General features: G+C 38.5%; 1 protein-coding gene across 3 annotated transcripts; it reads right to left on the bottom strand.

Moving 5' to 3' along the window:
* Positions 1-766: 766 nt before the first annotated feature.
* On the bottom strand, positions 767-15,506 carry COMMD8 (COMM domain containing 8). 3 transcript variants are annotated; one of them, XM_086705133.1, is made up of 7 exons: positions 13,327-13,386; positions 13,126-13,203; positions 12,554-12,619; positions 10,702-10,857; positions 6,088-6,240; positions 2,877-3,032; positions 767-1,574 (listed from the first exon to the last, which is right to left on the bottom strand). In XM_086705133.1, the coding sequence occupies exons 3-7, from the start codon at positions 12,581-12,583 to the stop codon at positions 1,554-1,556; spliced, it is 516 nt and encodes a 171-aa protein (XP_086561259.1). In that variant the 5' UTR covers positions 12,584-12,619; positions 13,126-13,203; positions 13,327-13,386; the 3' UTR covers positions 767-1,553. The 3 variants fall into 3 exon arrangements, with proteins under 3 accessions (XP_086561259.1, XP_086561258.1, XP_086561257.1); XM_086705132.1 differs by having other exon boundaries at positions 13,126-13,386; XM_086705131.1 differs by lacking the exons at positions 12,554-12,619; positions 13,126-13,203; positions 13,327-13,386 and adding an exon at positions 15,365-15,506.
* Positions 15,507-15,916: the final 410 nt, after the last annotated feature.

Raw genomic sequence — 15,916 nt, 5'->3', positions numbered from 1 at the left:
TTAAGTCAAATGATCGTACATCAGGGACCATCTGTACTATTTAAAGTGCTAGCCTACAAACTGCCTCTGGTCCTTAACGACACAAGGAACTTGCACAGGAAGTAAGTCACCTACCTCCCAAGCACACTGTTTAGTTCAGCTGATTTTTTTCCAAAATTAACGTTTCTCAATGAAAAAAGCAATATGCTGATGAACGCTCTAGCTTAAGCTCCTCATGTAATCATTGACCTGTAACAAATAGTCCACAGACTGGCATTAGTTTAGGGACACATTTTGAGTAGCGCTGCCTAGGTCACACACAGATGTTCTTTTAACCTCTCTAAGCCTATCTTCATCTGTAGGATAACTGCTCTGATGAGCTACAAAGCTTGCAGATAGCAGGTTCTGATCAATTATGGGCCACTGCTTTATGTAGACAGTGTTTTAAAATAAAGCCATATGTAAAAATGAAATGTCATTTTTTATTTGTTCCGAACGCTTGGGTTGTTTTTCAATATTTATTTTGAGAGAGAGAGAGCGCATGCGCGCAAGAGTGAGGTAGGGGCAGAGAGAAAGGAAAAGAGAGAATCCCAAGCAGGCTCCGCACTGCTAGCATGGAGCCCAACGCAGAGGGCTCCATCCCACCGACTGAGATCATGACCTGAGCCGAAATAAACAGCTGGATGACTAACTGACTGAGCTATCCAGGTGCCCCAGAATGCTTGTTTTTAAAGTTAACTGAAATTAAAAATGGCTTGTTTTCCAGTGAAAACTATTAACTTCAATATTAAGGGTTTATAACAAAAATGGACTTATATTTAATATTAGCTAATATTTGAATAGTTATATACACACTATACAATGACATCTATTCTCTTTATCACAGCACACCCTCCCAGACACAGAAATGCAGAAGTAACAGTGTTATTTTCATTTTTCCCTATTCTAGTAATATTTTAATAATTCATAAACTCAAAACTGTTCACACAATTTTAATTATTTTTTCTTGCTCATGTCTGAAGAAGAGCTTCTTTCTCTAAGAAATTTACATTTTATAATCTTTCCTTTGAAATATAAGAAAGATATGGAATCTCCTGAGTTATATATGCAGCTTATACATTCTTTAAAAGTTATTTTTTAAAATATTACAAATTAATCATATATATCCATAATACACATCCTTGCTATTCATATATTCCTTTAAGCAACATTCAAGTATATTTGTGCTTTGTATGTTTACATTACTTTAGAACCTATTTTCAACTTTCAATAAAACTGTATATCTATAAAGATTTCTCAAATATTTAATAAATGGGGCAAAACAGCCATTACGAAAATATAAACTGCTATTATAGCTTTCTCATCTATCATTTTTATGCATTTCCAGTCAACCATGTCATTTCCTGTTCTTTAGGGAAGCTGATAAATTTTTATCTTTGCAATCTCAACACTGTTGCTTTCTCAGCACAGCATAAGAGTCCGTATATTGCAGGTTTTCTGAACACACAGTATTCACTCGGCCGTTATCAGGTGTAGCAGTGAAATCTGATAGTGTTGGTATTCATCATTTCCAGTTATTTCAACTGCAGGACCACCTTAAAACACAAAGTCGGGGGAAAAAAATCAGGTTATTCCAAAATGATGCCAATCTCTGCTTAATGAAATGCTTTGAAATCTCTGAAGAAGGGCCTGGAGAACTGATAACAAGCAAGCACAATGCACAGGAGCACGCCTGCCAGGGTCCATGGCTCTGAATCAATTAACATTTACATTGGGCCGCACCACACACCCTTTCAGACAGCCCCATACGAAAGCAAGCCAGGCTGCCAATGTGGTTACTGGGCATGTGGACCAGTCATCATGGCACTAAAATCGGCATCTGCAAAGTGTAGAGGAAAACTGAGGATAGCAGAGTTGAAAAGAGGTAAGGCTAAGAAGGCTAGTCAATGGCAAGAAAAGGTGGTTAGAGTATCTGGCATTAATCATGGATTTCAGATCACACAGAAAAAGCTGAGCAATAATGAAAGGAACATACATATACAAAGACAGTTATTTTCTGACAGCAGCAGTTTGTACTGTTTAAGTATTTTTCTCATTAAATAACTGGGAATTGTTCCTGTTATTTAGCCAACCCTTTGTAAATGCAAAATTTTTACTCATTCATTAGTCATATCTTATCCCTACCTGATTTTGTCATAATAACTACAAGCCATATTTTGTCTCTCATTCTTAGAGGATTATAAAAGCAATTTTATTTGTCCAGTTAAATAAGACACTCTTTTCTTTAGGATCACAGCTATTTATAATCATAAAAACTCTTTAGAATCACAGCCCCAAGGTAAAAATTTATTTTTAGCATTACTGAGCACTGGGGCAAACAAAATCTAGCTGTGAGAACAGCACTACTATTCTATCAAAAATGACTAATTGATAAGTTAGGCTCAAAACTAAGCAGTCAAAATTACAAGTTGTAATTTTTTTAATATCTAAAACTAGAGATGCAGAACAGATCAACAAGGTATTGGGGCGCCTGGGTGGCGCAGTCGGTTAAGCGTCCGACTTCAGCCAGGTCACGATCTTGCGGTCCGTGAGTTCGAGCCCCGCGTCAGGCTCTGGGCTGATGGCTCGGAGCCTGGAGCCTGCTTCCGATTCTGTGTCTCCCTCTCTCTCTGCCCCTCCCCCGTTCATGCTCTGTCTCTCTCTGTCCCAAAAATAAAATAAAAAACGTTGAAAAAAAAATTTTAAAAAAAACAAGGTATTTTCCGTGCTTGACATAAAAGATCAGAAACAAAAGAAATATTAAAAGTCAATTATGAGTTTTTCTTCTATTGCTCTAAGGGTACCTATCAGTCAACACTTAAACATTTTAAACCACACAGCACAATTAAAACAAATACCTTATTAGCTGCTTCCAAGGAATTTATTAGATTCTGCAGCTCTTCTTTACTCATTTCGACAGAATATGGTTTGACTTCACCATTTTCTTTTACGTCTAGAGTAAGGTTTAAAAGTGGCATTTGTAACGTAGCAATCTTGTCACTAGACAGTGCAAGCTGTTTAAAATGAGGAAAATAGTAATTAATAAGTAGTAAAAAAAAGAATATATTAAATATACATCAGAGCTTATTAACAATACAAGAACACTCCTGTTTGCTATCAAATACAGGAAAAGGAGGAAGAAACAAAGAAACCCCCGCCAAACCAACACATACATGAAGAACAGAAAGAGAAAGGAGGATGAATAGAGAGGATGCGGACTGGGAAAAAAGGACAACCAGTCCGAATTTCATAGCATAAGCAGCAATCCGGTGCAGAGTTATGGCCGGGAAGGACTGAATGGGTCCAATGCATCAAGAAACTGAGAATTCTTTTTTTTTTTTTAATTTTTTTTTTTTTAATGTTTATTTATTTTTGAGACAGAAAGAGACAGAGCACGAACAGGGGAGGGGCAGAGCGAGAAGGAGGCACAGAATCTGAAACAGGCTGCAGGCTCTGAGCGGTCAGCACAGAGCCCGACGCGGGGCTCGAACTCACGGACCGAGAGATCATGACCTGAGCCGAAGTCGGACGCTTAACCGACCGAGCCACCCAGGCGCCCCAAGAAACTGAGAATTCTTAAAGACGTGTGAAGAAACCGAGAGGATGAAAGTCCATGTACAAGGATACAACCAAAAACACTGGTAAAGCCTGGGAAATTAAGACGCTTAATTCACAATCAGCCAATTCTCTACCAAATTATTGTTAAACACATTATCAAGATACCACTTTCAATTAGAGTCACTCAGCAAAAACACTCATTTTCCCTACTTCTTATTTTCTGTCTACAGAGAATCCTAGAAGAAACAGAAGAACCAAATATTTATGATACTAATACTTTTTGAAACAAGCGCCATGGCTTCATTGGCAGATGGCAAAGGAAAAATCAAATTTTCCTGGAATCTGCGCTAGAAAACCCCACAATAAGTGAATCTTTGAAGTGCTACTACTTGCAAAAATTTACTTATGCAATGAATGGTAAGGAACTACTTCCCTAACGAACAACCTCTAAGTCCACCCTCGGCGTGCACACACTGTAGAATTGAATCCTCACATACTTCCTCCGTTTTCTCTTCAAAAACCAGGGCTCATCATATCTGAGATTTAGAAGTATCAAAGATGGGGCGCCTGGGTGGCTCAGTCGGTTAGGCGACCGACTTCGGCTCAGGTCATGATCTCACAGTTCCTGAGTTCGACCCCACGTCGGGCTCTGTGCTGACAGCTCAGAGCCTGGATCCTACTTCAGATTCTGTGTCTCCCCCTCTCTCTACCCCTCCCCTGCTCACACTCTGTGTCTCTCTGTCTCTCAGTAATAAACGTTAAAAAAAATTTTTTTTAATTTAGAAGATGGTAATGTAGACCAAAGATGATCTACATTATAGATAATTGTCTTCTTCAGTGTGTCCAATAAGTGGTTTCTCAGTCTATGCTTGAATACCACCAATGATAAACGTGCTACCTCAAGAAGAGGTTAAAATAATCTTCAGATACTGATAGGTGTTAAAACATTTTCCTTAGGTTGAATGTGAACTCGTCTTATTTCAAACTATATAACCTTAAACCTTAACCTTTGTCCTAGCCGCTGTAGCCACAGAGCGTATATCAAGTCCCTCATCCATAGAGATGATTTTTAGTCCTTTAAAGAGAATTATCATTTTTCTACTAAGTTTTCTCCTTTCCCCAAATGTTTGAAAAAAACCTTCATGATTTCAAGTTCCTGTTCATTCTTTTCTGGTTTGGCACTAATTTGTTTAAGTATCTCTTAAATTTGGCAAACAGAACTAAAAGCATTAGTAACTAAATTAACTAAAAAGTGAAATGAATAAAAACAGAATTAGAACTACCCACTGCTTGAAACACTGCATTTCTATCAACAAAACATAAGACTGAATCATCATACTGCTGACTCAAGCCACATTTGGTAAATCAAAACAACTAAATATTCTCATACATATTACTTTTGGCCTACCTCTCATATCTTTTATATTAAGTTGGTTTTATTTATATAAAAATCCTCTATCTAGGTTATTGCTGCTTAATTTATTGTGCTTCATTTGGCCCATCGCTGTAATTTGCTACAAAATAATTTTAAACTTTGTATTATATTAATATAATGTATCTTAGATTTGATAAGCATAATATTCATAAAAGACTGGGCCAAAACCAGAATCACAGAGACCTCCTCCCTGGATAACACAAATACATCTGGCTTTGGTTGTTTATCCAGCTATGACCCAAGTAACTATGTAATCGTTCCACATTTTTCTCCACTTTATCCACAAAGACAGTATGAGACACTTTATCCAGGATCATGCTGAAATGAGGAAACGCAATATGTTTCAACACAACGTGTTTCAACACAACCTCCTTATTGAGGTCTACGTATCCTATACAGCATGGAAAGTTGGTCTGAAATTGTTTTTTATGAATCCTATTGATCATGAGTCTCTTTTTCAAAATGTTCATTAAAGTTAACTTTTAATAATACATAGATTTTCCCCTGGAGACAGAATCACATTTACCAATCTCAGGAAGACTATAATAAAGGCTAGAAAGTTCTAGCCAAAAATATACGTTGAATACATACTACTCCACTATTTAAGATATTTAATGATTCACAGCTCTAGTTAATTAAATTTATTATCAATGTAATTTTATTACATATTTTTGGATGTCTGTACTGTACTTATGCATAAATAATGTAAAAAAATGTAATTTTTTTTTTTTAATTTTTTTTTCAACGTTTATTTATTTTTGGGACAGAGAGAGACAGAGCATGAACGGGGGAGGGGCAGAGAGAGAGGAAGACACAGAATCGGAAACAGGCTCCAGGCTCTGAGCCATCAGCCCAGAGCCTGACGCGGGGCTCGAACTCACGGACCGCGAGATCGTGACCTGGCTGAAGTCGGACGCTTAACCGACTGCGCCACCCAGGCGCCCCAAAAATGTAATTTTTGACACTGTATTCTTAAAATAACAGAAATTTTAGATCTATATTATGAAAAAGAATAAATATTTCTTTCCATTCAAAAAATGAGATAAAAAAATACATGCCTATAAACAGATTCTCACCTTTAACTGCCAGTCAAAATCCTGTAGCTGTGCAGAAGAAATATCAACTATTTCTTCTAACAGAGCCTTCTTGATTTCCTCTTTCCTACTTTTCAAGCATTTTATGATAGCTTCTTGATGAAATGAATTCAACTGATTCAACTGCTGAAATATCTATGAAAATAAACAGAAAGCAAGTGAAAGGGCCTTTCTGTTTAAAACGTAAACATATAGCTCCACTCCCCTTTCACAATCCCTTTAAAATGATAGTAAAAGAAAAAAAAAAAGACTTCTGTACCTAGAATACGATGAGAATGTGTAACTGACAAACAAGAGATTTTTGCAAAACAAAAAGGTAAAAAAAAAAAAAAAAAAAAAACTAAAAAAAAAACTAAAAAAAAAAAACTAAAAAAAACTAAAAAAAAAAAAAAAAAAAAAAAACTGACTGATGAAGTAGCATGAAAGCAAAGACCATGAACGCTGGCATAGCTAGATTAATATCAGACAATGTAGCCTTTAAGAAGTATTACAAGAAATAAAGAATGGCAAAAGGACCATTCAACAGAAAGAACAATCATAAATTTGTGTGCACCCAATAAAAGAGCTTCAAAATATATAAAGTAGCAAAACTTGGCAGAACTAAAAAGAGAAATCGGTAAGTCTAATTAGATTTATTAGATTTATAATTAGAATGTTAACACATCTCCCAGTAACTGACAGGAAAACACACAAAACAATCATAAAGATTAGAATCAAAAAAATACTATCTTCTTTAACCTAATTGACACGCAGAACATTATACTCAACAACTACAGAACGTACTATTTTCAAATATATGTGGAACATTCACCAAAAGGAACCATAAGACAAGACATGTAGCAAATCACAACAGATTTCAAAGGACTGCAATCAAATTATATATATATTTTTAACATGGTATAATTAAATCATAACTGATTACAAAAAATCTCCAAATACTTGAAAATTATACAACATAGTAACACAGTACTAAGGAAGATAGAAAGTCAATCTTGCATAAACTCTTTCAGAGAATAAGAAAAGAGAAAAAATACTTCCTAATTCATTTTATTAGACCAGAATAAGACTTGACACCCTGACAAGGACATTACAAAGAGAAAAACTATGGGCCAATATCACTCAAAAACAGATTCAAAAGTCCTAAATAAGATATTGGCAAATCAAATCAAGAAATACATAAAAACATAATACATGATGACCAAGTGGTGTTTATTTTGGCAATGCAAGGTTAATTTAGCATTTAAATATCCAATGAAAGACACCACATCAGCAAAATAAAGAAGAAAAAAATAACAAATTTAGGGAAAAAAATTAAATAAAATTCAATACCCATTAATGATAACAATTCTCAGCAAAGTAGGAACTGTAGGAAACTTCTTTAATCTTATAGTATACATCTATAAAACCACACAGCTAACACAATAAATGATAAAATTGTGAATCCCTAAGATCAGGAATAAGACACTGCTTTTTGTTTCAACACTGTCTTAAAGGTGTTAGGCACTGCAATAAGGTAAGAAAAAAATGGGTATTAAAATCTAAAAAGAAAAGGATTGTACACACAAAAGAAATAAATCCGGAAAAATGTTTTATAAGCCATTAAATAAATTTTTTTAAATTGTTGGATATGGGGGGGCGCCTGGGTGGCGCAGTCGGTTAAGCGTCCGACTTCAGCCAGGTCACGATCTCGCGGTCTGTGAGTTCGAGCCCCGCGTCAGGCTCTGGGCTGATGGCTCAGAGCCTGGAGCCTGTTTCCGATTCTGTGTCTCCCTCTCTCTCTGCCCCTCCCCCGCTCATGCTCTGTCTCTCTCTGTCCCAAAAATAAATAAACGTTGAAAAAAAAAATTAAAAAAAAAATAAAAATAAAAATAAATTGTTGGATATGGGGTAAAGATATAAAAATTGCTTCTATATACCAGCAATAAACAAGTGGAGAACAAAATTAACACCAAAAGTATCAATTACTTAAAAATAAATCTAAAAAAATATTTGCAAGATCTCTATACTGAAAACTGCAAAATAATAGAGAAATTGAAGTACTACAAATAAATGGAATGTTATTCCATGTTCGTGGATTGGGAAGATTTAATATTAAGACATAAATTCTTTCCCAAATGATTTTAGAGATTCAGTGCAATCTCCATGCTGCAAACCAAATGATGTCACTTCAAACTTATGTTGAAATTCAAACCTTCACTGTGATGATATTCAAAGATGGGGCCTTCTGAGAGGTAATTAGGTTTAATAGGTCATAAGGGTAGGGCCTTCATGATGGGATTAGTGCCCTTATAAAAAGAAACCTAAGAAAGAATGCTTCCCTCTCCCTTTGCTATATGAGAAACACAGCAAGAAGGCAGTCTGCAGCCAGGAAAAGGGTTCTTGACAGGGAATCAAATCAGCCAGCACCTTTACTTTGGACTAACTTACCAGACTCTAGAATTGTGAGAAATAAATTCTTAATTGTTTAAGTTACTCAGTCTATGGTATTTTGTTATGGCAGCCCAAGTTGACTAATATTCATCAAAATCCCAGGGTTTTTTTTTGTTGTTGTTGAAATTGACAAACTGACTTTAAAATGTACGTGAAAATACAGAGGACCTAGAAGAGCCAAAGCAATCTTGAAGAAGCATGAAATTGAAAGTCTTCTATTATCAAGACTATGTAACATAGCTTTAATTCTACAGTAATTAAGACAATGTAGTATTGGGAAATATAGACTAGACTAATGGAGTAGAATAAAGAGTCCAGATACAGACCAACACATATACAGCTACCTGATTTACAACAAAGGCTGCACAGAAATTCCATGGGGCAAGGATGGTCATTTCAATAAATGGTACTGGGTCAATTGGCTATTGATATGAAAAAATGCGAACTTGACCCTTAACCCACACACAAATATTAATTCAAAATGCACCAGTAACATAAATGTGAGAGCTTCTACAAGAAAACTAACAAAAAAATCTTCATGACTTGGCACAATTATTTGTTAAACAGGACTTTAATAGCACTAACAATCAAAAGAAATGTTGACAAAACTGGACTTGATTAAATTCAGAACTTCTGTTGACAAAAAGACACCATTAAGAGTGAAAAGGCAAGCCACATAATGGAAGAAGATGTTTAAAATACATAGCTCTAACAAAGAACTCCCACCCAGAATATCATCCAAATCAAAATGAATATACATAAACTACATTTTTTTATAAGCGAGCAACCTACACAAACATGCCAAAGTAACTTTTTACCAAGGTACAAAAGCCATTCAATGGAAGGACACCCCATTAATTTCACTTCAAGATATCTATCCTAGAAAAGGTGGCCAATATGCTATTTTTTTTACTTTTTTTTTTTAAATATGAAATTTATTGTCAAATTGGTTTCCATACAACACCCAGTGCTCATCCCAACAGGTGCCCTCCTCAATGCCCACCACCCACTTTCTCCTCTCCCCCACCCCCCATCAACCTTCAGTTTCTCAGTATTTAAGAGTCTCTTATGGTTTGACTGCTTCCCTCTCTGTAACTTTTTTTTCCCCCTTCCCCTCCCCCCTGATCTTCCATTGAGTTTCTCAGAATCCACATGTGAGTGAAAACATGGTATCTGTCTTTCTCTGCCTGACTTATTTCACTTAGCATAACTCTCTCCAGTTCCATCCACATTGCTACAAGTGGCCAGATTTCATTCTTTCTCTTTGCCAAGTAGTATTCCATTATATATATAAACCACATCTTCTTTATCCATTCGTCAGTTGATGGACATTTGGGCTCTTTCCATAATTTGGCTATTGCTGAAAGTGCTGCTATAAACATTGGGGTACAAGTGCCCTTATGCATCAGCACTCCTGTATCCCTTGGGTAAACAGTATGTGTATAAGGAGACACACACAAGATATCAGTAGAAGCACTATACATAATAATGAAAGAGGCAAGGATCTAATGGTTCATCAGGAGGCCAGAAAAAGAAGTCCTGCTAATCCTATCATCAAATACTATAAGAAATTAAAATATTAAGAACCAGATCTACATTTACCAATACTGACAAGTCTAAAACAATATCCCATAAAAAAAAATTACAAATGGATACATATGTTATCATTTACAAGTTACACATTCAAACAGCTCAAATAATTGTATACATTGCTTAAAGACATAAACATTCCTACAACATGGAATACAAAACATGTATACCAACAAGTTGTGATCTCTTGGGGAAGGGTGGCATGCCAGGTGGTATTTGGGTATATTTATAATACCTTGTTTCTAAAACAAACACACAAACCTGTAATACATAAAGTAAAATGTTAACAACTGTTTAATTGTGATAATGTGAATTTAGGTATCAGTTACCTAACTTCTGGTTTTCTTCTACATGATTTAAATGTATCACAATTCTAAAAACATAAACAACCAAAACAAGAGAACCAGAACTTCCACAATCAGATTTGCCTACTCAAAATTATGATGTTTTTGTTAATATAACATATACTTACTGATGATGGCTCCTGTATGATATAGTGCCCTAAAACCAACTTGAGAAAAACGTTAACACTACTTATTACTTATTATGAGATATAGAAATTTGGAGTGAAGTTACCTCTTCATCAGGTAAATTTTTACCAACTACAGCTTTGAAAAATTTGGTAATATCTTCTAGAACATTCTTCCATTCTGTCGAATCCCAAACACTGTGATAATCCTGGTAGAGAGGATAAGCTCGGCCACAAATGCCATCAATTATTTTATGAAGCAGCTAGAGAGAAAAGAAAGTAAGTGAATTATAAGTAAACTTACAAAACAGACTTATCTTCCTTGTAGGAAACAAATGCTGTTGGGAGCAGCTCATGTTACCCACAAGAGCAGCTGAAGATTGAAATGTAACTATTTTTAACATTACTCTTATTAATTAAAAATTAAAGCTCCAATAAAAATCCCAGACTTTCTAAAATTCTGTCCACCTTCAGAAGCTGAAATAATTTCATAGACACATTGTTGTTTCTCCAATAATCCTAAAAGGATGCTGATGAATATAAAAGTTTCACCTTGGGATTCCTTAGACATTGTATTTATACCAATAATAATAATAATAATAATAATAATAAAGTATGACTTTTAGATCAAAGTTTTTTACTGTAGATCTATAAATTTCATTTCCCCTTGCCTCCATTTTCACAGCATTGACACTCACTTGTTTTGGTCCATTCCAAGAAAGTCGTCAGTGCCTTTATCTTCTTTTTTTACATTCCTGTCCCTGTACCCTACCTTAGTATCGGCAATAGAAATCCTAACATATATATAACTGAACATAGTGACTAAGACTGAATTTTTGAATAAAACTGTCTAGTTTCAATCCTAGTTCCACTACTTAACTAGTTTTATCAAGTTATTTCGATGTTCTGTGCCTGTTCCGTGTGTAAAATGAGGAGATCATCTAGCTACATTATGCTGTTGTAAGGAGTACATGCAAATTACTTGGCACATTCCTAGCATGTATAAAACCCTTACACACTGCTAGCCATTGTTACCATTCTTCTCATTATTGTTATTATCACTATTACTGCCACCACCCCCACCACTACCGGTATTACGTTCCATGTCTTTAACATACATTAACTGATTGCCTACTATGTCAGCACTATTCGAGATAAATGATTAACATGGCTTTCTTTCCCAGGGGATATTTGTGTCTTGTTAAAAGAGTATCTGAACCCAAATAATCTGGAAAATTATTTTAAACAACAAGTCTTCCAAATCTTTTCCCCTGGACCATAGTCCACTTCATTTTAAGCAGTGACTCTTCCCCTCGTGACACCACACATATCAGAACAGAAATGAGCAACTGGTAACTCCACTTCCAAATGATGGCTAATGCCCTCTATGAACAGACCTTTTATTTACCATACATCCACCAACAGTCTCAATTTGAAATTCATTCCAAATTCTCTACACATATCCCATGTTATCCCAAACTGCCCCCACGCTAAAGCAAAACACAGAGCTCAAACTGATAAAGTACTATCTTTTGGAATATAAATGTTTTAAGTCATTCATTCATTCATGTTTTGTATTCACATGTACAACATAGGTAATGAGCACTTCACTCCATTTGTTAAACAAGTTAATGGAAATACAAAGCAAATATAACTGTAATGGATACTACATATGGAGCCCTGACTGAGTACCAAGCACTGTGTTCATCCTCACTACAACCCTATACAGGGGGTAAGTCTTGTTATTATCCCCGTTTTACAAATGAAAAAACTGAGGATAAACAAGATTAAGGTGCTACCATATCAGAGCTTTAGTCCATTAGAGAAAGACAAACATAAATACATAAATGCAATTTAGAATGAGAGGAACTATATTATAAATTTATAGAAAGTACAAAGAAGCACAGAGAAGAGGAGAAAGGGCTGCTTTTAAAAGAATAAAATGAGGATATCACCTACCCACATTATGTTGTTGTAGTACTTGGCCATTTAAGGGGAAAGAAGGGCATTTCTAGTCACCAGCAACTGCATATGCATAAAAGAATAAAGTGAACAATCACATGTTCAATTTGAAAAAAGGATACAAGGCTGGAGAGGTGAGTGGAGGCCAAATCATAAAGGGCCTTGTATACAGGGTCCAGACTTTAATTGTCTCAACAGGGAAGCAACCTGTTCACATATTTGCATTATGTTTCCATAAATTTCCCAACAAGTTGGGAGATGCAAGGAGAGAAAAGGAAAAGAGAGATGGTGAGACCAAAGGCCACTTGCCTTCTCTTTACCAGGAAGAAATTAGATGGGGGGAGGGAAGGGCGGGCGGCTAAATAGTTGAGGACACTCAAAATGGGGGCAGTACTGAGGTAAAAGAGACTGAAAAGGAGGAAGGACCAGGGATGATACTCAGAATTTTAGGCTGAGTGACTGGGTAAACAGTGGTGCTCCAAACCAAAAATGAGGCTATAATCACAGGAAGAATAGTTCCAGGGGGAAAGACAAGGAGTTCAGCCAAGGACACACTGAATTTGAGGTACCTGGGGTGTGTCTAAGCAGGAGCCTGACACCCAAGGAAGAGATTCTTTGCTGGATGCAGGGTTCTAGGCGTCATCAACCTACATGATGAGAAAGGTTATGGGCCTTACTAAGAAGCAGGTAGAAGGACGATAGGAGCAGGAAGCTAATACAAAGACTCACAACCAACAGATCTGAACATATGTTTCACCTTTGCCACTTACTAGTTTAACAACCTTGGGCACGGTACTCCAACTCTCTCTGCTGACATTTTGGTTTCCTCACTTGTACAATCACAGGAGAGTTAAGATGGTTTTTCCTGATCCTGATAAGAATTAAGTTTGTTCCCTTCCACCTCCCCCTCCCCCCCCCCCCACTTTCCCCATTACAAATGGAACAGAGGAAAAAAGAAGTCTTAAATGAGGGGCTTTTAAGGCTGTCTACCCCACACGCCTCTATCACACTACGTAGGGTAAGCCCCCACTCCCACCTGTCACCCATTATAAGTGGAACACAATAGGGACTTACTCTGAATTGCCAATCATTTACACTTAAGGCCAGTCCATCGAAGCTTGGAATCCAGACAACTGCCCCCCATGATTAAGCAGAGTTCACTATGCATTAATTCCTTCCCTCAGCGGACACTGATCAAGAACCCACCTTGAGCCAGAACACAAATCTGAAGAACTGGGAATGTAAAACAAAGTTATCTACCCTGAAGGAGTTCAGAATAAGAGAGAGACCAGAGTCAAGCCAACTGGTCAAGAAGTTGTGTAAGTGCCCGAATTGTTGGGCGACAGAGGAGATGGGAATAAACATACTTATATATTGATTACAATACAATGTATTAATTGGTTGACTTCTGAGGACAAACAACCTCCGCTCCCAGACCTAATGCTGCAGCTTAATTCTGCATATATTGCTTTCTTTCAGGGATGGGCAAATTTCCTTCAGGTCTACATTTTTCTGCTTGAAAGTTCAAGGGGGAAAGTCTCACTTCTCAGTCAGATTTTCCTCTTACAGCAACCACTGGGTTTTCTCCTCCTTTCACAGCCCACAGTAATTACATAAATGCAATTACTGCCTCCACATTTCATTTTTCACACTCAAAACTGCCAATGCCTTTGGTATTAAGGCTAAATAACAAGCGTGGCATATAGACTCGAGCCACCTGACTTTCTACTCGCCTGCCTAGCCTTAGTCTCCCTGCCCTGCTTCTCACTCTGAATTTCAGCCTCCAAGAATTCGAGCAGGTCCTCAAAGCCCGCAGAGGCTGGTTTCCTTTTTCTAGCCTTGTAGCTGCTATTCCTCTGCTTAAAGCATTCTCTCCCTTCTAGCCTGTCTAGTCCGACTCGTCCTCTGGAACTCAACCTAGAAATTGAGACGTTCCTTTTCCGGAACGCCTCTCCTTGTCCCTTCAAATCTGGGTTGCTACCTGTCCCACAAGCTGGTTACTGGATAATTCAGTTTGGTTTCCTTATTAGATACAAGCTCCAGCAGAGTACGGGCTGTGTCTCACTCACTGTTTTACCTTATGCCATTTGGGCACTCAGCACAAGGCCCACTTAAGTGAAAAGCTGGCCGAACAAACGAACGAGGCTCTTTCCAGATCCCTTACAGCCAGGTTACTTCCCAGGCCCAAGGTTTCAATGTATATGTCACCTCCTGAGAGAAAGGCCACCTTGGACCACCCTACCGAAAGTAAGTTGCTCAGTTATTGGGAGTACTTACCAATTTGTTTTGTGCAGCCCTCCAGGGGGCAGGGTGTGCTTCTCTACGTCCCCATGTCCCCAGCCTATCCCCGGCACCTAGCACTGTGCCTGGTGCACGGGCAGCATTCCGGCGTGCGTGGTGTACGAATGAATGAAATGAGATGCTGCACACCACCGGCTCCACGTTGTAAGTTTTTCAAATACTACGGTGGGGACTCCGCTCCCCAGCCCAGAGTCAGCGGGTCTTGGGCCGCGCCGGGGAGCTGACGGGCCACCCCCACCCAGGTGCCAGCAAAGCCGAGGAGTCATCTCGCAAAGCCCCTCGAGGGGCAGCTTCAAGCGGGGGCGTGGAGGTGGCGCCCAAAGCGTCGGCCTTCTCAGCTCTCCAGGGGCAGCAGGGGGCCGTGCACCCGACTTGACGCCCCCTTCCCCGTCCCAGCCCTGGGCAGTCCGGGCGAGCCCAGCCAGCGCGTCTCGATCAGACCGGGCCAGACCTGCACGCCGGGGCGTCCCGGGGCCCCGCCTGCCACGCCGCCCGCTCTCTCCTCACCTGCGGGCCCAGCTCGGCTGGAAGCTTCTGCAGCTGCCACAAGGGCGTCCCCTCTTCCGGCTCCATCCCAGTACCAAGTAGGAACCTAGGTCACATGACAAGGCCCGGTCGCGCCTCACGAGCGACGGCTCAGCCACGTGACTCTCTCGGGTGGGCGGGGGCCGAGCGTGGAGACGCAGGGGCTCTCGTGCGCGTGCGCAGAGACACTGCCGGCGCTTTCCCTGTAACTAAGGAAAATCCCTTTTCCTCCTGGAGTAAGTTTGCTAAACACACTTATTATATTGAAAGCAAATTTGCAAATCTCGCAAGCACGTTGCAACTTTGTTCAGAGTTCTGTCGAACTTTCTCTGCACTCCTTAGAAAGCCGTCTAATAAGAGTAACCCTGTTTTGAGCTCAGGGCCATTGTCCCGGAGGCTTGGCATGTGTCTCTTTTTACTATTCTAAATTTTTTTTTCAACGTTTATTTATTTTTGGGACAGAGAGAGACAGAGCATGAATGGGGGAGGGGCAGAGAGAGAGGGAGACACAGAATCGGAAACAGGCTCCAGGCT

The sequence above is a fragment of the Puma concolor genome, chromosome B1, assembly GCF_028749965.1.
Source record: "Puma concolor isolate L17-30 chromosome B1, mPumCon1.1.hap2, whole genome shotgun sequence".
Lineage (NCBI taxonomy): Eukaryota > Metazoa > Chordata > Mammalia > Carnivora > Felidae > Puma > Puma concolor.
Note: the sequence above shows the minus strand (reverse complement) of the source record. Positions and strands in the feature narration are given on the sequence as shown.

Excerpts from the sequence above, each read along its gene's own strand:
- COMMD8 (XM_086705131.1), bottom strand. The coding sequence starts at position 15,430 with ATGGAGCCGGAAGAGGGGACGCCCTTGTGGCAGCTGCAGAAGCTTCCA. Across the intron at positions 10,858-15,364 it reads CAGCCGAGCTGGGCCCGCAG|CTGCTTCATAAAATAATTGA; the intron begins GTGAGGAGAGAG and ends TTTTCTCTCTAG. Across the intron at positions 1,575-2,876 it reads CCTTGGAAGCAGCTAATAAG|GTGGTCCTGCAGTTGAAATA; the intron begins GTATTTGTTTTA and ends TTGTGTTTTAAG.